The sequence below is a fragment of the Phaethon aethereus genome, assembly GCF_964289735.1.
Source record: "Phaethon aethereus genome assembly, chromosome: 8".
Lineage (NCBI taxonomy): Eukaryota > Metazoa > Chordata > Aves > Phaethontiformes > Phaethontidae > Phaethon > Phaethon aethereus.
The window spans coordinates 24,765,996-24,788,352 of NC_138584.1; the positions used below are offsets into that span (position 1 = coordinate 24,765,996).

Consider the following 22,357-nt stretch of genomic DNA (forward strand, 5'->3'; position numbering starts at 1 on the left):
TCTTATAGTTGTGTTGCGTGGTGTAAGAAGATGCCATTATTTATGCAAGTAAACTCAGGTAAAAAACACTTACTTACATGTAGCTGATGACAAAGTTGCTACACAAATTCAGAAGAGAATACTGTTGTTATTGTCATTCTTCCTTCTCTGACTCCCTACCCCAAAAAATAGATGCATACCCACAGTTTGTTTCACTGATGATTGCCTTCAGCACTAGCATCTGGACTTAATAGATTTCCGTGCAAATTCAGAGCTATTAGTTTGTGTTTAACTGCTGTTTTGCACCAGTAGGTGCTGGTCCATTACAGTCCCAATAAGAAAGGCACTCAGGCTCTGTAAAGTATCATCTCAAATGCTGTTTGTTAGAGCTAACCCTATAAAGAAAGAGGATGGCGTTGATGATCTTACATCGCTTTAGGTGCTGGGAACCCCGAGTTGTACAGCACTGAACAGACCTCCGATTCATGCGCTGCATGTTGTGCTGACCCTGTCTGTAGAAAGGGTTACCCCATTTCAGTCACTTGAGCTGTTAGGGATTCTCTTACAAGAAAGAGAAAAACAAAAAACAACTCTATTCATCATTTCTTCTACTGTCAAACAGAAAGGATGTTCACATGAGAACTTCTTGCCCTGTTAGATAAGGGCAAGGACATGTAGGTGGTGTAATCACAGGTACCAAGTGGGAGCTGCCTGCAGACTGCCCTGTTACAACTAGTTGCTGAGCTTATCCTGCAGCCATGGGTTGTGCATCCCACAGCATGGGCCTGAAGCCCATGCTGTATGTGAAGTCCAGCACGAGACAAGCTTGGACCTACTCAGGTTAACTGTTAGGTGGATCACCAGCTCCTTGGTGTACACTGGCCTTCAGGTTAGGATCGCTCCAACTACTCTGTTAACATCTGTCTGTGAAACAAGTGTGCTGTTTGGTGTCTGCTGTAAATCTACAAAAATGTGGCTTGAGAAGCTAAGCAAGAAATTGAAAATACAAACTTTCTGTGTGAACACAGCTATCAACTGGGACTTAATTATCTGAGGAGAATGATAACGACATGGAGAAGGCAGAGCTATTTTGGGATAGTATGCTGTGTGAATGCTCTGCTTTGAAAACATCCATTCCTCCTACATAGTCAGCTGTTCAACCAACATTGCATGCTTCCACTTTTTTTTTTTTTTTTAATGAATAGCATTAATGAGTTTGGATACAGCTGAACTTGGGAAGTAACTTCCTCAGCTTCTGCTGAAATCAGCTAGCCAGCTTTGGAGCTCACCTTGAATGCATTTTCTTTTTAACAGTTTAACCAGAAACATAGGTTGTGGGGATGTTGGGACACACTGTAAAACCTTCCTTTTTGATAAAAATCTTTGCCACTGTAAGCAGACTGCTGTTTGCAGCAGCTATAAAGCCAGCAACAGGTAATGGAAGATCCCGCTGGACCTTTGGCTTGTTGAATTTCACAGGGAAGATGCTCAGATATCAAGTGCTAAGCATGAGAGAGAAGCCCAGGCTCAGAGACAAATGACTTTGCGTAATCTTTTTTCATTCTCCCTTTAGTAACAGAAGAATGTTGCTACTCTGAATTTGTGCTAAATCAGATGTGTAAGACTTTCTATAATAGGAATGGCTAGCTATTCTGTTTGTACTTGAAATGCATCTTATCCAGGAGTTGAGCTCTTAGTCTTGAATTTCCATCAGAGTCCGTGTGCAGATTTTGGCTGTATGGGAACAAGGAATCTTTCATCTTTTTAAAAGACAGTGTCCCTTTCTGAATGAGCAGGGAGACAGAAAAGAGCAGGAGGACAAAGATGTTTTGGAATTCAAAATACATAATTATGTATGGACCTACTAGCATTTTAGCACACTTTGCACACAGCTATTTCTAGTTCTATGCCAGAATGATTAAAAAAAAATTATATATGCCCTAGTTTTATGTGATCTGTGTAATGAGGTGTTATTTCCTAGTATCCACCTTTGAAAGTGCCTCCATTTTGCCCTCTATGCTAGCCTTGACTTCACATCAGAGAGGAGTTTTTTTTAGTGTCTTAAAAAAAGTAGTAGTCTTATTTGGTAGCACTTGCCTGTTGCAGGTATATAACAATTCATAAACAATTATGCTTCTTGCAAAGGAAGCTTAAATGTTTCTGGTTTTCTTCACAATGCCAGCCAGCCTTGATAATGAGAGGTAGTTCAGCTCTGAGTTGGTGAAAGTTTGGATTCAAGGATGACAAAGCACATGTCAGGCCTAAAAAGATGGGACTGTCCTCCAGCAGTGATGTTCTTTAGAGCATCACTTTCTTATTTTTTGTTGTTCTGGGCTATGCCTTCATAAATGCCCTTACCATTCATTCCTAATCAAATGCCTGCCTGTATCAGGTCTTCAAAACTTAACCTGTACCAGCTGTTTATGACAGAATGTGTTTATCCCCAACTGCAGTGGTAATTAGAGCTTGGTTCCTGAGCCAGCTGGTAGTGAGTTGGTAAAAGAGAAAGACTTCATGCAGCAGTCCCATGGAATTACTGTATACTAAGGGCAGACAAACATCCCTTGGTCCCTTCTGCCTCATGAATGCTTACTGCTGACTTAAAAAAAAAAAAAAAAAAAAAAAAAACCAAAAAAACCCAAACCCTGAAAAAAGCATGCTTTCACCTGAGCTTCTCTATTAATTGTATGTTATAGCAGGATGCTTCTTTTTGTACTTTTCAACTCAGAAATCTTAAACCTGTGCATTTTAAAGGAGAAGAGAGAAGAAGGAAGAGGAGAAAAAGAGCTCTTTTTCTAGTCTCGCCAGGGTAGCTGTTCATCTCCTTTATACCAGTAAAAACTGTGAAGACCCTGTTTCATCTTTATTTAGCATCATGAGGACCTCTATGTTTGTTTGTTTATTTTTGCATAGAAAAGGTAAATTGTTGCAGCTTACTGAATTGCTGCAAAACTCTGTTTGTTCTTGTTCTTCTTTAGGCAAAAATGTCTGCAGCATGCGACTTCGTTGCACTCCACACTGGGCAAAAGATGCCTCTCGTAGGACTGGGAACTTGGAAAAGTGAACGTGGCCAAGTAAGCAGAGAACAACACAATATTGTGCTCTCAACTAGTATTTGTGGTTTGTATACCTCTTTTGAAGATCCTTGATCTGAGGCCTGGATCCGTCACTTGAATGGTTTTAGTCTTAAGTCCACTGAAGCCAGTGGAATGTATGTATGTATTTGCATGACTAAGGCCTTAAGGCACGAAAGCAACAGCAGCAAAGATCCCTTAAGACTTGTTAACCCAGGCCTCAGGCAGTGGTGCTCTGGGAGATGAATCCAGAAAGAGACCAATGAGTGGGGCGAGACAGGGAAAATGCTGTAGCTATAATATGGTGCCTGACTCTTCCACTGGTAAATCCGCAGGCTGCCAGTTTGTCCAGACATCCCTCTGGCTTGGACTGATGACTAGGTTGAAAGCGTTATTTTGGGAGGCAAGAACTCGAGTTGTAATAAGTCCTGTTCCAGTGGTCAGCCTATGTTTAGCAGAAGAACAAAGAACTTGCTTGGGTCATCCTGCTTTTAGACTAAGACAACTAATGTGTCGTTACACATTCACTCTGCTTCTAAATGCAATGAATTGGCAAACACCACATTTGGAAACAATTGTGTGTGTTAATACAAGCTGTCTGTGGGCATGTTTAGGACTGTGCCTCCTATTGTAATACTTCTCCCCCTTGTCTGTCTTTTCCTTTCTGTTTCATTTAATTAAAAGATAAATTCTTGGGGAAAGAGATTGCATGTACTTGCTGTGAAAGGCAAGGTCCATTGCTTGGTGGAATTCTTAGCTGGCATTGTTGTTTAGGGTGCCTTTTGGATTATGTGTACCCTTGCATGTCTGTGCAGTAAATCTTGCATATCTTGCTGCTACTCTTGTTTTAGCTTCGTGGAGGTTTTTGGAGTGCGATGGATGACATTGTGCTCGTGACTGAGAGGGAAAGTTAAAACCCTTATCCATATGTTGTGCTATTCTCTTGTGCCAGTAGAGAAAAAGGTGGGAAACAAGCCAAAAAAATTAAATCTGTTCAGAGCCGTTTTACTGTTGATCTTCCTGTCCAGATAGCTGTCAGGACAGTGTTTGGAATAGAAGCTGTGCTAATGTGGAAGCTGAATTGGTGTGAGAGCTCAGTCAACCTTTTAAATGAGGACAAGGGTGAATGTCAGCTCTGTCACTTAATTTAGTTGTCAGTTGATGTTTTTAAGTTTATTAACATGCAGAAACTTAATGGATGAGTTTCTGTGCACCCAAAGCAGTTAAATGTGCATTGTCGAAAACAAATCCCTGAAACGAAACAAGCAAAATATGGATGCATTATTGATTTTGTGCACTAACTGTTCTGAGGAAAGTATGGTCTTGTGAAAGATCAGGGAAGGATCCTGCTTGTGCATAACTTAAACCTAATTCAGATGGATTTTGCCATAGTAAGCAGCACTTTTAGCAGCTGAACCCCACATGGGATCCAGCCATCTTCTCTGGGGTTCCATGGAAGTAATTGGGAATCACTTCTTTGGCATATCTATCTTCAAAGACTTATTCCTAGAATGTATTGAAGGCAAAATCTAGAAAGTGCGGTGAAATTGGGCGGAGTTACAGAAGTTGCTGCTATTCCTATGGAATAAATAAATAAATTCCTATTTATCACTCTTGAAAGTTCAGAAGCATAGCAGCAATTTGGCAGACTGTCTAAATGATTTGCCCGGAAAAGGACATACTGTAGTTCAGGTAGAATAATTGTAATTATAAATGAAAGACTAAGGGCCAAAAACCTAGAGAAGCAGAAGAATTATTGTTGATTATATTTAATCTAGCTGTTTCCCAAGGAGAGGCTATTTATCAAAAGCTCTTTTGTCCCAGGGCTGCATTAGAAGCAAGAGTAGAAGTGGATAGCTTTTAAATTATTTCAGGTAAATATTTTGCAGATTGCAATTATTTTCCTTGCCGAGCTGCTTTTCAGTCTTGACCTTAGTCTTTTGAGTAATTTCTTTATTGTTGCTGTTACTATTCCTGATTCTAAACAAGCGTTGACCTTGTAGCCGGATCTTAGCAGTCCGGTACAAAGGTGTCATTGCAGCCCTACTTTCCTAGATGGTAAGAATATGGGGGGAAATGATTTCATCTAAATCCATGTTGGGAGATGATAGGATTTAGATCCTATAAAATAATAAGATGTTTTCTGTCTTACAAGATCAAACGCTAGAAGAGAAATTTGTTTTACATGTTACCATAGGAACAAGATGGAGGGCTATTGAATGAAAGGGAACACAGTGTGGAAGCTTATGAACTAGCAGCATGAATGAGTTCAAAGAGAAGTCCATTCAGACAGGAGCATCAAGAATATCACTAGAATGTGTTTTTTTTTGTTTTTTTTAGTATTGGAGCCTGCTTATCGGTAATCCTTTAATGCTTTGTTCTCTGAAGTGAGCCATGCTTTCAACCTGGAGGATTGATCCCCACCTGATGAACAGTCTAACTTGCTGTGGCAGAGGCTGGTTCTGTGGGGAAGAGAGACACGGGGCTTCGGAAAGTTGTATTTCTGTGTGAAACTTCAGGAAAGCTGAAGAGGAAATGTGTACCTCAGAAAACCGGTCGGACTGGGTGTCCTGTGACAGGATTGCAGCTACAGAGGAGACTGTTTAGTTCTTGGAAAAGTTTGTCAGACAATATAGAGAATCCTGGTTACATGCACAAATTCACTACTATATATTAAGGGAAGGACTTGAATTCAACGTCTGAAGGATAGGAGACAAAACTCTTTATTTTAGGCAACATTAACTCAAAGTAATGAAGAACAAAGTTGGCATTACTTACGTGGTGGTCTGAGTTCCTTTTCAGCATATTTTAGTACAATATGTACAGACTGTGATATAGCAACACTTACATTCTGGCTATATTGCATCTGAGTATCATGTGGACTGATGATCCGGTCTCTTTCTATTTCCCATTGGCAAATATACTGGGACTGCTAAAATGTGGCAACTTTGCAGGAGGCAGGGGAGGCTGTCAGAGCCTTTTCTTTCCAAGTGTTGCTGGCTGGAACTGTTAGAGTGAAAGCCTCTTCATAATGGCTTGGGGCTGTGCAGAAGAGGCACCCTTGTTACTTGAACTCTGTGTTGCTTGGAAATAAAAAGTTGGTTTTTCACCTCGTGATGGGCAAACTGAAAAACTGGAAATCTCGTAATGGGTATTATAAGGAATTGGGACTTAGAGATTCAATTTCTGAATCTGCCACCGTTTGTTAGCAATATCATGTTCCTCCATCTTCAAAAACAAGAGGGTGGGTGGGAAGGCCAATTCCCTCGCTAGGATCTATAAATTGGAGTGTAGTTCCTAGGACTTTACTATATAATGAAGGAGAGTAAGGCTTCAGCTGCAATTCTGTGTCTGTTTTGGGGCAAACCACTTCAAGAGAAGCGTGAACCAGCTGATGAGGCAGCAGCAACAGCGATGCAAGGTTTGGGAAAAGTGAGCTGTGATGAAAGATGGAAGCACCTACAGTTATGTGGTCAAGAAAGGTTTGAGAGGAGGTGTGCTGGTGCTTTCCAAGTGTGCAAAAAGCCCTTACAGAGGGAAAGCTATGGATTTCATGTCTGTGAGGAACAGGATGTGGCATCAGGGACATCTGGGTTAGACATCTAAAAGACTTCGAATGCAAAGATAACTAAGCATTGGAATAGACTGCATCTCACCTGCAAGAAGCGTTTTGACAAATGTCTTTAGGAGTGGTTAGACTTAGTTGGCCCTGCTGTGGGGTGTGAGGATAGACTAAATGATGTCTCAAGATCCTTTCACACCTGCTTTCTGTAGCTATATGATGATGCTGGGTTGGTGAGTCACCCTTAAGCTGTGTGACTCCACTTGCCTAATGTAAAACTAACTCAGTAATTGCTCTTTCCATAGCAGTATTGACAGGCTAAACTAAAGAATTTATGGGAAGTTTGAAGGATCCTTTGTCTATTGTTACTTCACAACACCAAATATCCAGAGGTATATGAATCTCCAACTGCTGCTGTTGTCTTTTTTTTTTCTCTGCCCCCTCGAATGCACCTGTCTGAACATAATCTCAAAAATACAAAACTTTCTGTTACAACAAAGTACTCTTCTTAAGTTTACATCTATTATTACATCTGTTATTACATTATATATCTGTTATTAGTTCCCCCCTCCCTGCTCTGGAAATGCTTTTTTTTTTTTCACTTTTTCTTTTGATTGTTTGCCTTTTGCGTGGAACAGGAACTTTCAGTTCACATTGGAATGTCTTAGTAGGCTAAGAGTAGTTTACACACATACAGATTTTGCCCAAATCCAAACCTTATTTAAATGACCAGTCCCAGTTTCATTTTATGGCAAATTTTATGCATGTGGCTTAAAAAAGGGGAATTAGTACAGACAACACTGCTGTTTTTCCTTTCCTTTCTGCTTCAGCTCCACAACTCTCACCTTTTTGGAGGGTGGATATTGAGTCATAAAAGCCTTTAATATGTCTCAAGTGATTTCAGAATTACCACGACCTTGACTTTTTAGTGACCTTCTGAGGAATGTCTTTGTCAAAGTGAAACAAGGACTGTAAATACCATCCTGCTAGAGAAAGGAAGAGCTTATTTCATTGGTGTAATAATAGAAGTGCTTTGTCATTCTGGCTAAGGGAATCTGATCTACATTCCAGTTTTCCTCTCAACATGCTAAAGAATGCAGTCAATATCCTGTCTGCCTTTACTGCAGTTCTTGACAAGAAAAACACATGAAATCCACCAGTAGAAGTGATCTCTGTGGCATCTGAAAGTGGGACTGTACACATCTTTAATTGGTGTTAACAATTTTGTCAGCTTTAAAATGGAAAATGCTGGTACTTTGATTAAATTGAAAGAAATCAATCTTCCTCTAGCTGTTGTGGACACATTTTTTAATCTCTTGTCAAGAGAGACAGAATATCTATAAATACATTAAGGTTCTAGTGCATGAGGACTTATACACAGAATAATTTATGATCTCCCACAGTCTTGAGAGACAAGTCAGTGAAGAGCAATGTATAGAAATCCCTGTATGGATAACATGTACTCTTACTGTAGCACTTCAGATCGCTAGATGTAAAAGAGAGCATGTGCTTACTGTTCACTGGAAGTTAAATGAAATAGATTTTATTTAATGCTTATCAACCTAATGGGAGATGATGATGACACTGAAATCTACAGTAATTCTTTTTTCTTGTAAGGGACGTGTTGCTTTTGGCAACACCTTCATTGTCAGCAATGTAGAAAGCAAAATGCAAAGTTGTGAGCATCATCAGGAGATCCCCTGCAGGCCATGGGTTAATATTCAGCAGTATAGTGACTTTCATTGTTGTGCAATCAGTGGGAATGAGACATGAAAGAAAAACGTGCCATAAAATAGCATTATCTTAGAAATTAAGCATTAGCAGTTGGACCAAACCCAAACTCTGGCAATTCTAGAATTAGAAACCAGGCTCTTCCTTTACTGGAAGAGAGGAGGTATCTTCCAGGCTTGACTGACATTGATCAATTGGTCTGTTAGTTCCAGAAAGTTTGCCTTCCTAAGCCATGATTTATTTGAAAACTGCTTCTGAAAGCTCATTTTATATTTAAGAAAAGTGTGACAACTATAGTTAAGAATGAATCTCTATCTGTCTGGTGAGTTCTTGCATGCTTGGCCTGTGTGCATGGTCTGTTTTCTTGTTACTCTTGGAGTGTCTGCTAGCAATTAACTCTTAATGCCTAAAGGCTGTGCCACAGGATATGGTTGAGTCTCGTGACCTTATGTAGGTCTGTGCTTTGGGGGTGCTCCTCACTAAGGCTCTAGCTTTTTTTCTTCCAGTCATGTGTCCCTTTTCACTGATTGCATTGGATAATCTGTTTCTGATTACAGGTGAAAGAAGCAGTGAAATATGCCCTAAATGTGGGTTATCGCCACATAGATTGCGCAGCAGCTTACAGCAATGAAGCAGAGATTGGTGAGGCTTTTCAGGAATGCCTTGGGCCCAGCAAGGTAAAAACACAAGAACTGCCATGCTGACTCTATGTTGTATCAAAATTTACAACCGTGACCTGAAAGTAGACTGTAAAGTTAACATTTGTGGCTCTTCCTGGTGTATCCCAGCTATTTGTTATTAATCAGGAGCAGGCATGAAAGAGGGCTTTCTCTCCTCTATAACCATCCTGGCTGTCAGGAGGAGAAAATATTGTCAGGAATATTTGCATGAAAAATACAGAAAATGCCTATTTTAATTTCCCTGCTCCCTTCATCCCCCTGCAAAGTATCCCAGTTTGGGTGTTCAAAAAATTGGAGGTTCCCAGAATCAACAGTTAAAATGGAGAATATTTGCCGTGATTTATATGAAAAATTACTCTAGTTTGTCAGTCTAGAATAGCATGCAACGGTGAGTAGCCACAGCAAATTCAGTGACTGGGTTTTTTGGTTATAGATCAAATATGGATAAGTAAATACATACTTCTTTTTTAAAACAGTGATTGCATTTGAAGGTTCGATAACTGTGACTCTAGGGCCTGCAGTGAGAGTCTATGGCATAAATATATAAAGTAATATGACAGGCATTCCTATGGATGACCTGAGGTGGAATCTTAAATTCATCCCCTTGCTTTTGTCCTGAGGAGCCGGAAGGATTACCTGTACAGCCTAAGAGCTCCTGGAAAGAAAGTTCTTATGTTCCTGCTTTCCTTCCTGCCTTGGCTTTAGGGCAATCTCTTTGTTATGTGATTAGCTTGAGAGGGGCTGTTTGCAGCTTGCCTCAAGGATTCCTTCCTACTAAATATGGTAAATAATATAGGGAAGCATAGGACTTTTATTCAGTTCCTGTTAGCTAGATAACTTCAAACTAGAATTTTAAATACATTTTTCTCTTTGAATGCAACAGTCATATGTGAAACACACAAATAATTGAATGGTTGGAGGAGAGAAACTAAGCAATTAATTGTTCCAGCTTCTATACTATACAAAGTATAGACTGGAATGAAACTTCGTCCTGCACAAGTCAGTGAGAATTGCCCTCTGATGGTATGTGCTTCAGTTTGCCAAACATGATCTCCCTTTTGTGTTTCATACTTCCTGGTTAACCAACTTTCCATTTGTTTCATTTCTGCATCTTACCTGTCCAATATAGGGTACAGGGTGCTCAATTCTTAGTGTGGTCCTCCCAGAACCTAGAAACTCAAGTGCTGAGGTTTGGGGAAATATCTTCTGCTTATTTTCCCACGGTCTTTCCCTGAGAAACATTATTGGTTTATAACATGTGATGAGTATAGCAAATTAGCTGGTTGGGCCTAGAATGTATGAGTTGTTAAATAGAAATGACAAAATTTACATATGAATAAACTAGGCAATCTTTCTTTTGGCCACATCACACTTTGTAGTGGCTTTAACCCTTGAATTGGAAAGTTGGAGAAGAGTGTGCATGTGGAGGGGATTGTTTTGTTTTTCAAAACTTCTAATAAATTGCTAAGTATTTGGTATACTTTAGGACTTGTCAGTGTAAGTGTGTTTCTCTCGTTCTCTCCATCCAGCATATTTTTTTTTAAAGATTTAATTTGTAGGTTCCATGTGTTACCTTTTTTCTTTTCTTTTTTTTTTTTTAAACTTAATTGTTCTATTTGTTTTAAAACTTGTTGGGGAATTGCTACACTTCCCTTTCTGAACTTCTTCCAGTAAATTATGCTCTCCCCCCTTTCTTAAAGGTTATTAAAAGGGAGGACCTATTTGTAACATCAAAGCTCTGGAATACCAAGCACCACCCAGAAGATGTAGAGCCAGCACTAAGGAAAACACTTGGAGATTTGAAACTGGATTACCTGGACCTGTATCTCATGCACTGGCCTCACGCCTTTGAGTAAGTTCTACCTGAAAAGGGGACAGACAGCAGAAACCCCAGTTTTACATAAGTGGCTGGTGTTTTGTCCTGAGGAGCTTCTTTCTGGGCTGTTAATGTCTTCCTCTGTATACTGCCTCCAAGATGTTTTTCAGTGTGGCTAATAATGTAGTCCTATGGACTGTCATACAGACTTTCTTTTCTACCTGTAACTGGTACACTTACTCATAGTTGGTCCATTCATTCAGAGAAACAATTGTTCGAATTTCATTCTTCTTTGAATATCAGTTGGGTGAGAATTTGTTTACTGTTAGATTTGTAGCATGTCTGTAAACAATCAGTAGAGGAGACAAAATTTCTGGCTTAGTGTAGAAGTACTGTAAATAGAAAAGGAATAATTGTTCTCATTATTTAGCAGTGATGAGGCTGGAAAAATGGGTATTAAGTCTTCATTTAAAATCTTTAAGCAGTTACTCAATTTTTTAATAGTGAGAACAACTAGGTAACAAGATTAGGATCACTAAACTGACAGTTTGGCATGGGTGCCAAAGTCAGGTAACTGAAAGAAGCCTAACTGGGGAAAAAGCAGTAAAGCTTTATGGGGCAGGTTTCTATACTGAAGCTTGCCATCTTACACTAGCTAAAAATTTGGCTTGCTGTGAGGTAAAATCTTTGAGTTTAAAATATATTAGAAGTTTAAAATAGTCTAGTGTCTTTGTCTAGGCACTGGAGAAGTCATAGAATCATAGAATCTTTGGGTTGGAAGGGACTTTTAAAGGTCATCTAGTCCAACCCCCCTGCAGTGAGCAGGGACATCTTCAACTAGATCAGGTTGCTCAGAGCCCCGTCCAGCCTGACCTTGAATGTTTCCAGGGATGGGGCATCCACCACCTCTCTGGGCAACCTGTGCCAGTGTTTCATCACCCTCACTGTGAAAAATTTCTTCCTTATATCTAGTCTAAATCTGCCCTCTTTTAGTTTAAAACCATCACCCCTTGTCCTATCACTGCAGGCCCTGCTAGAAAGTCTGTCCTCATCTTTCTTATAAGCCCCCTTCAAGTACTGGAAGGTGGCAATAAGGTCTTCCCGGAGCCTTCTCTTCTCCAGGCTGAAAAACACCAATGCTCTCAGCCTGTCCTTATAGGCAGAAGTGTGGCAGCTATTCCTGGTTCTGCTATGGACCTAAATGATAACCTTGAGGAAATCCTGTCACTGCTTTGTGTCTTAGTTTTACTTATTTATAAATAAGAATTAAGTGCTTTGTAAAGATGACAGCACTTTTCACTAATAGTTATTAACTGTACTGGAGTGGCCAAGCACATGCAGTGTCATGGTGGTATCTGTATGACGAGGAAATGAAAATCACTTCTTGTGACATTTTAATTCTAGGATTTGAAGAAATACGAGATGAGGAAGTTCTCCAGTGTAGTGCTAAATGCACTTATTGTACAACCCCATCAGAAGCAGAGTTCCTTGCTTTATTTTCTTGTAGATGTGGAAGGAGTTCTGGCCTGACCCCACCCCCTCGAATCAGTAAAAAGGCAGGGGGGGAATAAATCTCCTGACTGGGTGTTTGCATGGAGGCTTCGCTCAACAAGGGAAACCCTCCCAGTTTAAGGGGTTTCTGTCTGTTCTGCAAATTTGAGAACGTTTTTTTCCCCCCTCTAGTCATATGAACAAAGCATACGACACTAACGCTAAGAGGAAAGATGCTCAAATATATTCCTCAGCATAACAGAATGAGGAAGTGTTTTCAACTAGAGCTGGTTTGGAGGAAGAACTGTTAAAAATTCCCCCTGTTGTGAAACAGGTTTGTTTTCCTGTTGATTGGAAAAAAAAAAAATTAAACAATGCTTTGATAATAACACATAACACAAATAATGATGTATATTTAGATAGTACTAATATTTAAACATGCATAATGCCATGGAAACTGTTGACAAAACTGACGTTCTAATAAAGCAGTTTTTTGTTTACTCATTGGAAACTGTTTGCTCTACAGTTTTCCATTAGCTCTACTTCAACTGTGTTAATGCATGGTTATCTATAACGCCTTTTGTATTGGGAAGCTAAGCAAAAGGATGTTATTTACACAGAAATTAAAATAGCTTTCTGGATGAAAATCACGGTGCCTCTAGGTCTTGAAAATTAATCTCACTTACTATGCTGTCTTGACATATGAGGCTGCTTTTTTGAGTTGGGAGCTCATAAGGTTTTCAGAGTTATTTTTGGTTCCAGATCATTCAGTGACATGAACAAGAACTATCTCCCTTTGTCCCCAACTGCTGCCGTTTCTTACACCATTCACTGCTTAGCTGAAGCGATGTAAGGCAGTCTTTGAGATCTGAGCTAGCAGAGTCCTGTAGTAGTTATGAAGCTATGCTCTTCCAGTGAAATTGCTAACATCCCTTCAAGCATGGACTGCTTGGAGACCAGTCTTAGCCCTTTGGAAGTGGGGTGGTGTCACCTGGCATAACCAGGTTCTTTGTGTGTGTTTTGTTGGTTTGGTTTTTAATTTTATTTTATTTTTTAAATGTGTTGGTATGACTAACTGGAAACACACCCAAGCTATAATCAACATGTACACGTTAAGACCTCTGTGAGAATCTGCACTTGTATCGAGTGCTAACACTACTGCAGAATCCAGAGGGAGTGGGAAAGCCAGTGTACTTTGAATGCAGTCTCTCATAGATAGTTCTTAAACCAAGATCCCTTTGGTAGCAGTTCCAAATAGACTGTGAAGAATACTAGCCCTCCCTCAAAAACAAATTGAAAAACTAAAGCCGCCCGCTGAGTTGCTGCTCTCTAACTCTTCTGTTTTGCTAGGATCAAAGCACGCAAAGAGCTGCTGCTGTGTATACAGTGGCTTATCAGCTCTGTGTAGTCACTACCATATAGGTAAGTAGTTCAAAGTACTGTATAACAAGTTTACATAGGAAAGACTGTGTGTGAAATAATTGCTGATAGGTTAAGTCAGCATAATGGAATTCAACAGACAAATTCACTCAGTTTGTACTCCACCCTCCAAACTGTGTATAAGCTTTTGAGGATACTTTGAGGAAAGCTTATTTTAGTGAAAAACTAACAAAATATAAATAACGTGGTATATGTACTTACACTTTACCTTTGATGCTGTAGACGAGGGGACAATCTCTTCCCAAAGAATCCTGATAACACGATGCGTTATGATTACACTGATTACAAGGATACCTGGAAGGCTATGGAGAAACTGGTAGAAAAAGGTCTTGTGAAAGCCATTGGGCTGTCAAACTTCAACAGTCGTCAGATCGATGATGTACTAAGTGTGGCCACTGTCAAGCCAGCTGTGCTCCAGGTAAGATCAATAAAGGAGAGGATGAATACCTTTCCTATTTGTCCATAAGAGTGAAGAATTTTCAAACCAATGCTATGTGCTTAGCACAAGGGCTGCAGCAGCTTTTGTACAGGGAAGAATATAGCTGGCTCTGCAGGAGTAGGCACAGAGAGGTGGTCTTCCCAGGCAGATGAATTTGTCGGAGAGTAGGCCTGTATCCATGTTCTATGGCCATTTATGCCTGCTTAGTTGAACAGGTCTGTGGAAGAGTTCATCTTTACTGTGAAGAACAATTTAGTCTATAAGAAAGAAAGATTGTGAGGGAGTAACTTGAATCCGTTCTAAAGAGTGCTTCCTTGCTCATTGGATGATCTGTTTGGTACATAGGGAAAACCCAGCACTCTAAACTTCGGTGATCTGTTCTCTCCCTGTGAAGGTTATCCTCGTAAGGATAACTTACTTAAACCTTATCCTCATAAGGCTTTCCAGAATCTGGAATGATCTGTGATGTGTTTGGTTCTGCTGTGCTTTTGACTTCTTGTTTGTGTAGAGTTTTGTGTTGATATCTGTTCTCTAGCCACTCATTGTGGGTCATTTTAATAGGTAGAGTGCCATCCTTACCTAGCTCAGAATGAGCTGATAGCTCACTGCCAGAAACGAGGACTGGTTGTCACTGCCTACAGTCCCCTTGGTTCTCCAGATCGCATGTGGAAACACCCAGATGAGCCTGTGCTTCTAGAAGAACCTGGGATCAAAAAACTGGCAGAAAAATATAGCAAGTCACCTGCACAGATCCTCCTCAGGTACAGAACAATTGTGAGAGAGGGTGGCATTTGGGACCTGGCCTTAAATAAAGCAAAACATGCAAGCTAGAAGGAATCTAATTAAAGTGCATGTTCTTCCCCATCGGTGGGGAGTTAAAATCAGAGTGCCAAAAGCAAAACCCCGTTTGGTGCATGATTTACAGAACTGGTAGAGTTGGTCCTGCCTTAGTGCATGGACTAGATCCGAGTGGTCCGTTCAGGGTCTGGATCCATGCCTGGGACAGCTCACTACCTTTTCTGCTGTGGAAATAGCAGTAGGATAATTAGGGCAGCAGTGTACCACAGTTGAGTGCTACCTACTGAATTTGCACATGATCAGTTGCTTGAACCTTTGAGCTCTTGCTACTGCGTTCCTGGGATCCCAGGAAGAGGAGCTGAGGAAGGGACCTTCCTTCTTTGCACTGAAGAACTGTTTGCCGTTTTGTTTTTTTATATAGCAAAAGCCAGCTGCTGGATACTGAGAAACAAGATGATTGAGTGATATCCAGACTATCGTCAGCACCTTGTAAAGTAAAATTGGATTTCTGTGCTCATTTTTTTTGTCTGGCTCTGTATCGATCAATATTGCTAGTACAGTCTTGGGCAGCAGCAAGTTACCCTGCTAGCTGAACGTGTTCAAGATTTTGCGCTCAAACCATTAGACAGGTACATGAGGGATATGGGTTTTCTTCTAGTTTCTCAGTGGCTGTCATGTTAGAACTTGCGTAAAATGCTTAAGTACATTTTTTTTTTTTTTCTGACTGGTTCTTGGGTTTCTAGCTTAAAGCACCTGAAACTTGCTTTCTTGTTCAAAGGCATGAACATCTTCCCCTGATTGATTAGTCCAGTGGCTACTGTCTTGCTTTAGCTTGGACATAATAGATCCTAATACAGTACAGTGCTATGTCAGCCCTCTTCTGGGTATTTTTATTTCACATAGAAACATAAGTGGCATCTCTGCTGTCACAGATTATTCATCACCCGAATTAAATGTTGTGGTTCTTGGGCTGCACACACAGGAAATCTTTCTCCTCCCCTTAACAGATGGCAAGTGCAGCGTAAAGTGGTTGTCATTCCCAAGAGTGTCACTCCCGCTCGCATTCAGCAGAATCTCCAGGTAAGTTTAAATGGAGGAAAGGAGTTTCAGCAATGCTCTTTCATGCGAGTAATATACTGTCCTACTACTTGCAGAGCAACAAGCTGAGGCACTTTGTTCATACTTGTTCATCAATGTATGCATGTGCTTAGAAGGGAGGGTAAAGATTTTTGGAAAACAAACTTGGTACATTTTAAGCAACTAAGTGTGTGAGTGTGCACATGTGTGCACATGCACAGTCTTGTTATCAAAAGGTAAAGAATGTACTTTGTAGAAGTCTAAATGAAAAATCTTCACTGAAATTTGTCTGTGATACAAATTATTGAACAAAGGAGTCTTCTAATTATGGTCAGTGGTTCTTATTTATGAAAAATAGTTGCTCTAGCCCTGCCAGTGAGGGATGGGGACTAGTTCTGCAGCAAAATGCCATTCTAATGATGCTGAAGGAATAAGTGTGGTTCACTTATGCTCTGAAGTAGAGACAGTTCACTTCAGAAATTATTTGAAATCTCTGACTTCAAATAATCTTCAGGGAGATCTCCAAATCACCCTGTGACCTCTTTTCAGCCCTTAATCATACAAGGTTGGCTGGTTGCATACTTGTTTTTAAGTTAGGACTTGTTTCTGTAACTGTTACTCCCATTAAACCAAATCCTGCTATGTAGTATGCTGCTAGAATTCTCAAGAAATTCCAGTGAACTCTACAGTTACTTGAGGTTTAGATCTATGTGGGAACAGAATATTGATTGAATAGGCAGCACTTGGAGGAACAATCCCACTGCTTTTATCTTTGTGGAAGAGTGCTATGCAGTATCAGTGTAGGCTGATACAGTATCAGAGTTGGCAAGTATATGAACACCTCAGACTTCAAGCCTTTGTTTTGGTGTTCATTATAAAATTAGTTTAATTGCAACTTCATATTTATAAGCAGAAGACAAACTAATGGTAATCCATGGTTATTGAATAAAGCCTCTTGCTTTTGTTCTCAGGTGTTTGATTTCAGCCTCACAGAAGAGGAGATGAGCCATATTGGAAGCCTGAATAAGAACTGGCGTTACATTGTGCCAATGATTACGGTAAATTTCTCACATTTCTAATAGTTTTCATTATGTGCATGGGACTGCAACTTGGGGTTTTTGCAGTTTTCTTTCTTTTACTGTCTCCATCAGAACTACTTACTCATAAGAACACTACATCTTTTTAGGGTATCTAAGTGTTGTGGTTTAGCCCCAGCCGGCAACTAAGCACCACGCAGCCGCTCGCTCACTCCCCCTCCCACAGTGGGGCGGGGGAGAGAATTAGGAAAAAAAACCTCGTGGGTTGAGATAAACATGGTTTAATAGGACAGAAAGAAAGAAGGAAACAACAATGATAATACCAACAAAGGAATGTACAAGAACAAGCGATGCCCAATACAGCAATTGCTCACCACCTGGTGATCGACAGCCCGTCCTCGAGCAGCGATTTCCGCCCCCCGGCCAACTCCAGTTTATGTACTGGGCATGACGTTGTGTGGTAGGGAATATCTCTTTGGCCAGTCTGGGTCAGCTGTCCCGGCTGTGTCCCCTCCCAGCTCCCCGTGCATCCCCAGCCTCCTTGCTGGCAGGCCAGGATGAGAAGCTGGACTGTCCTTGGCTGCTCAGCAACAACCCAAAACTTCAGCACATTATCAACAGTTTCTCATCCCAAATCCAAAACACAGTCTCACACTAGCTTCTGTGAAGAAAACCAGCTCTATCCTGGCTGAAACCAGGACACTAAGATGAAAGAATTTTTCAAAAGCTGGGTACAAAAAAGGTAACTTCTGGAAAATTTTTCTCTGTTTTGGCCACTCTCGAGTTCTCATTCCTGACCTGTCCATAGGCCTTTAAACCACTTCAAATTTCACCAAACTCCTGCTGACTTGTTCTTCTCAAGTACAAGCAGACTAAGGTCCATGCCATTCCTCCAGAAGTCTTCCTTGTTCCAGCTGTCCCTGTCTACTTTATACCATAAACCTCTAAGATCAGCGAAGACTCATGGTGCTGTTAGTTCTCCACGTCCATCGTGGAAGTCACATGAGGGAATCTGCACACTCCCCTCCACTGGATGTCCTCTCTTTCAGAATCTGTTGTAATGATATTCCTCCAATGTAAGGAAGGAGTATGTCTTAGACTGTTGTATTTTTCTGCCCAAATCTATTATCTGCAGCATCTTTTAGCATCAGTAGTTTACTCAGTTACCTGAATCCTTACCTCATGTGCTATCAGATGCCAGTCTGCTTTTAGAGAAACCAGTGCCTTGTAGGTGTCGAGGTCTTCTTGGATGTTCTTTTCTTATGTTAAAGGACCTAACCTTGTTCCTTTACCCTCACTGCAAAAAAAAAAAAGTCAATGTCTTGTCCCCCTGTCTGTCTAGTATTCCTCATTTCTTCTTGTCCTGCTTCTGACTATACAGGATAGAGCTGTTGGCCATTCCCTGGTGTGTCACTGACCAACATATGGCAACTGTACTATAATGAGTGTGAAGTGATTTATCCCTTCTCTATCATGCATAGATACAGTAGGGGGTCTCTGCAAATTTGGAAGCTGTCAAGCATACCCTTGCCTCTGTAGCACTTTGCCTGCCTGTAAATTATTCTTCAACAGTCAGTGGCTACTGGCTATAGGAATTCTTTGGGAAAAACTTTTCTCCAGGATTTATCATTGAGTTTTTTTGAGTACTTGAGAGCATATCAGCGACTCTTCTGAGTTAGAAAAGAGAAGTTGCAAATGTATGGTGAATTACTGTCTCATATCAAGGGTAGAGGCTTGTTACAGCTTTCACTGTTTGTCATGCTGGGGCTTATGAGAGCTTCAAGGCCATGCTTTTAACTGTAGGATTGCTTCAGTATGTGTGCGTAAACAAACCCCCACATCCCTGCAACCAAAACTATCTTTGTGCTTGCGGACCAGCACTCCATACACCAAACTGCAAGCTTAGCTGCTGATCTGTGTGAATGTGGTAGTAACAAGCACACCTGCTGCTTACAGCATGATTCTTTCAAGTGTTTTGCTATTTGTGCTGCGAACAAAGTTGTTTTGTTAATGAAACTGCAAAATACAGTAGAATGTAGCCTGGTTTGGATGAGCTGGGGATAATTCATGTGCTTTTGTTACCTGGGAGACCTGATGAGATCAGTGATTCACAAAGGAGAGATGAAATACAGTTCAAAGTGCTAGCCCATCCAACTAGAAAAAGGGTGAATGTGATGCAGCTGGGCTTCAAAGATATTGCCATATTGTCAGATAACAAGACAGGAAGAAGCAAGATGAGGAGAACTAAAACACAACTCTGTAGCTGTAAGATCTCTAGTGGAACCTTTTGTCTCCTGCCCATCCCTTCTGGGCTTATCGGAAAGAATTTTCATCAACTGTGAATTAAAATTCCTGTCTAACCTTTCATGCCTATCTCCTCTATGAATCTAACTTACAATATCTGGATTTCAAAGTGTGATATGGCAGCGATATCAGAGCTCCTGTCATAACTGACAAGACAGTTTTTCCTTGCTTTACTTCATTGATATATAACCACAAGTTCCTGTAGTTGTGCCACTCTTCCCCACATAGTTTTGTTTAAAGCCTGAGGAGAGGCTATTACACTGCATGTAGACAATTTAAGTTGCTTTATACTTTAACAGTTTATTATCTGGATAGAAATTACCTTGCACAAGCCTGGAATCCAAACTTTTGGAAACATAGCTGGCTAAGGAATATACTTAAGCGAAACTTGAACTATTGGCAAGCCAGAAGAGGAGGAGTGATGGTGTTGTACACATGACAATCTGTCTAGTTCTGATAGTTAGCTACCGTTGACTTGCAGTGTGTTCACTGCTGATTTTACCCCCTCCTCCTTTTCTCAAGTTCCTGGGGTAGACTGGAATCAGCAATGTGAAACATTGCTTCTGGCAGCTGCTGTCTTGGCATGCTGTGAGCAAGAGTGCTTACCTGAAGAGCTGTTCTGTGTAGCAAAATATGCAATGGGAAGAAAGGGGAGGGGGGAATGAGGAATATGAATTCTAGGAACATGAGGAAGTTGCTGGCTCTCAAGAGAATATGAAGAGACGTGAAGATACTGTGATACTTTTGTCCACAGCTTTAAGGATTGCCTTCAGTTGACAGCTTCATTTCAGCTTTATTTTATTTTAATCTGAGCATCAGTCAAATGTTAAACCTTAACATCTTAGTTTTCTGCTCTGTAGTGCCCCCAAGTGACTAATTTCACACTTCAGCAGTCACTACACAATTCATTACTAGGGATTCCAGTAATTGCTTTGAAATGCAGGTTTTATGCTGCAAGCTAATAGAGGGACTTGCTAGTGGATACTTGGTTTGAAAGTCCCAGTGATTCCCTCTGCCCCCGTAACATTGAGTGATCTCTAACATCACATACATATGTATAAAAATCACATTTAGTTGTATAAAAATCAGTGACTTCTCTAACATAACTTTTATTCAGTCATTAGTCACTTAATATGTGTTAGCTGAATGATGCAGGTCTGTCACCCAGAGAGGTGTGTATCTCTTTGCCAATGCTGCCCCTGAATTTCCCCAAACGTTACAGATGAGGAGCAAGATTTTACTTCAGCTCCTCAGAAGTTGAGGGTGTTGTAAGGGACTTAGTGCAACTAGAAATGCAACTTACACATCTGAATCCTTAGCAGTGGGATGTAGGAACTGAGACTTCTGCATGGCCACGTCTGCTTTTGGGCCTCTGTTTCTTTATCTGTGAATATCGGTTTCAGTATTCCCATTTTACAGGTGGAGAAGCTGGTCTTCCATGGAAATGTTCTTAAAGAGTGCTGTGAAGGAGCTGGGTGACACTATTAATGCTTCAGTGTATGACCTTGAACAAGTTATTCTATGTATTTCATCTTACCCATCTGTAAAATTGGCAGCCCAGCAACTCTCTATCATGGAAACATGGGCAAAAGCTCCAACTCCAGTAAAGCGTTTTGAAGTGTGCATGTTACAACACTTAGTAACAGCTACAAGGCAAAAGGCTTTTAACTATTCTTAATCTAATTCTTCAAGCCTCAGCAGCTTGAAAGACTCTTGCTCTAGGCTACAGAAATCTATCTTTTTTTTTTTAATTAATGTTTTTATTTTTCTTTCAAGAACTGCTAAGAGGACTCAGGACTAGAGGGAACAGCTCTTGTTTAAGCTTAAAAAGATGCTCCCAGATATTTGGGATATGAAGATTTAGAAATCTAAACCATGCAGAATTTGAAACAGAGGGTAAGAATGGATTATCTTTCTGACTTGACTCTGTCTGTTTGCTTCACAGGTGAATGGAAAGCTAGTAGCAAGAGATGCTGGACACCCCCATTACCCCTTCAATGACCCCTATTAACTACTAGAAAATAAGGTGTTAGAGTAACATGTTCTGCTGTGTGCCCTTACACAAAATAATTGTTGCCACAACTTGTAAAAAAACCTGTCCAAATAAAACCTTCCTTCCTGAGTAGGTTTATTTACAATGTACTGCTTCTAATTGACCTCCTTTCTGGACATACTGTAGCTTCCATGTCAAAGTTTGTGGGTTTATAACAATGACTGCAAGCTTGCTCCTGGAAGCATCAAATCTTTTGGGGATTAGATAAAGAGTGGGGGAGTCTAAATCAAGTTCCAAACATGTCATTATCAGGCTAGGACAATACTTTGGGTTTACTGCCTGTGAAACAGTTGTGAAAGCTTTAGTTATTAACATGAGGGAAGAAAAAGGGTGAAGGCATGAAAGCATTTTAAGACTAAACAACTGCCTAGCCATCAGCTGTGATATCTTTATGAAAATTATTTATACAGGGAATAAAGTGAAATGTGCTACAGTTGCACTATGTCCATAAACCAGTCATTAAAACCCAAGTGACCAGCCATGCCCAGTGCTGTTTATCAACTTTAGAGTACTTGTGGGATTTAGAATGCTCTGTTTTCTTCTTTTAATTTGCTTGTAGATTTGAGGAGAATAAATGCATACCCTGGAGCAGGCCTTCAGGGCAATCCTCTCTGCTTGTCACATTAATAGGTTTCAGCTCTGACAATAGCTGTGGTTGTCCTGTCACAAAAGCCTCAAGAAATTTCTAGCAAGTCTTGTAGAAAAACGTCCTGCTTTTCCCATATAGTTGCCCAGTGTCTCTTTACCAAAGATGTCCAGTTTGAGTTCTGGAAAGTCACAAAACTAGTTCCTGACTATACAGTGAGAGCAAAGACCTGTTAGAGGGCCCTTTCCATTTTAATGTTGCATCTTTGACTGCTGCCTGGGCTGATGCTT

At 40.5% G+C, this 22,357-nt stretch overlaps 1 protein-coding gene across 1 annotated transcript; it reads left to right on the forward strand.

Annotated features, from left to right (window-relative positions):
- The first annotated feature begins 2,141 nt into the window (after window positions 1–2,141).
- AKR1A1 (aldo-keto reductase family 1 member A1) lies at window positions 2,142–21,652 on the forward strand. The gene is made up of 8 exons (XM_082002852.1): window positions 2,142–3,053; window positions 8,904–9,023; window positions 10,727–10,878; window positions 13,996–14,191; window positions 14,774–14,973; window positions 16,018–16,090; window positions 17,059–17,145; window positions 21,374–21,652. Exons 1-8 carry the CDS (start codon window positions 2,964–2,966, stop codon window positions 21,437–21,439), a joined length of 984 nt encoding a protein of 327 aa, XP_081858978.1. The 5' UTR covers window positions 2,142–2,963; the 3' UTR covers window positions 21,440–21,652.
- Window positions 21,653–22,357: the final 705 nt, after the last annotated feature.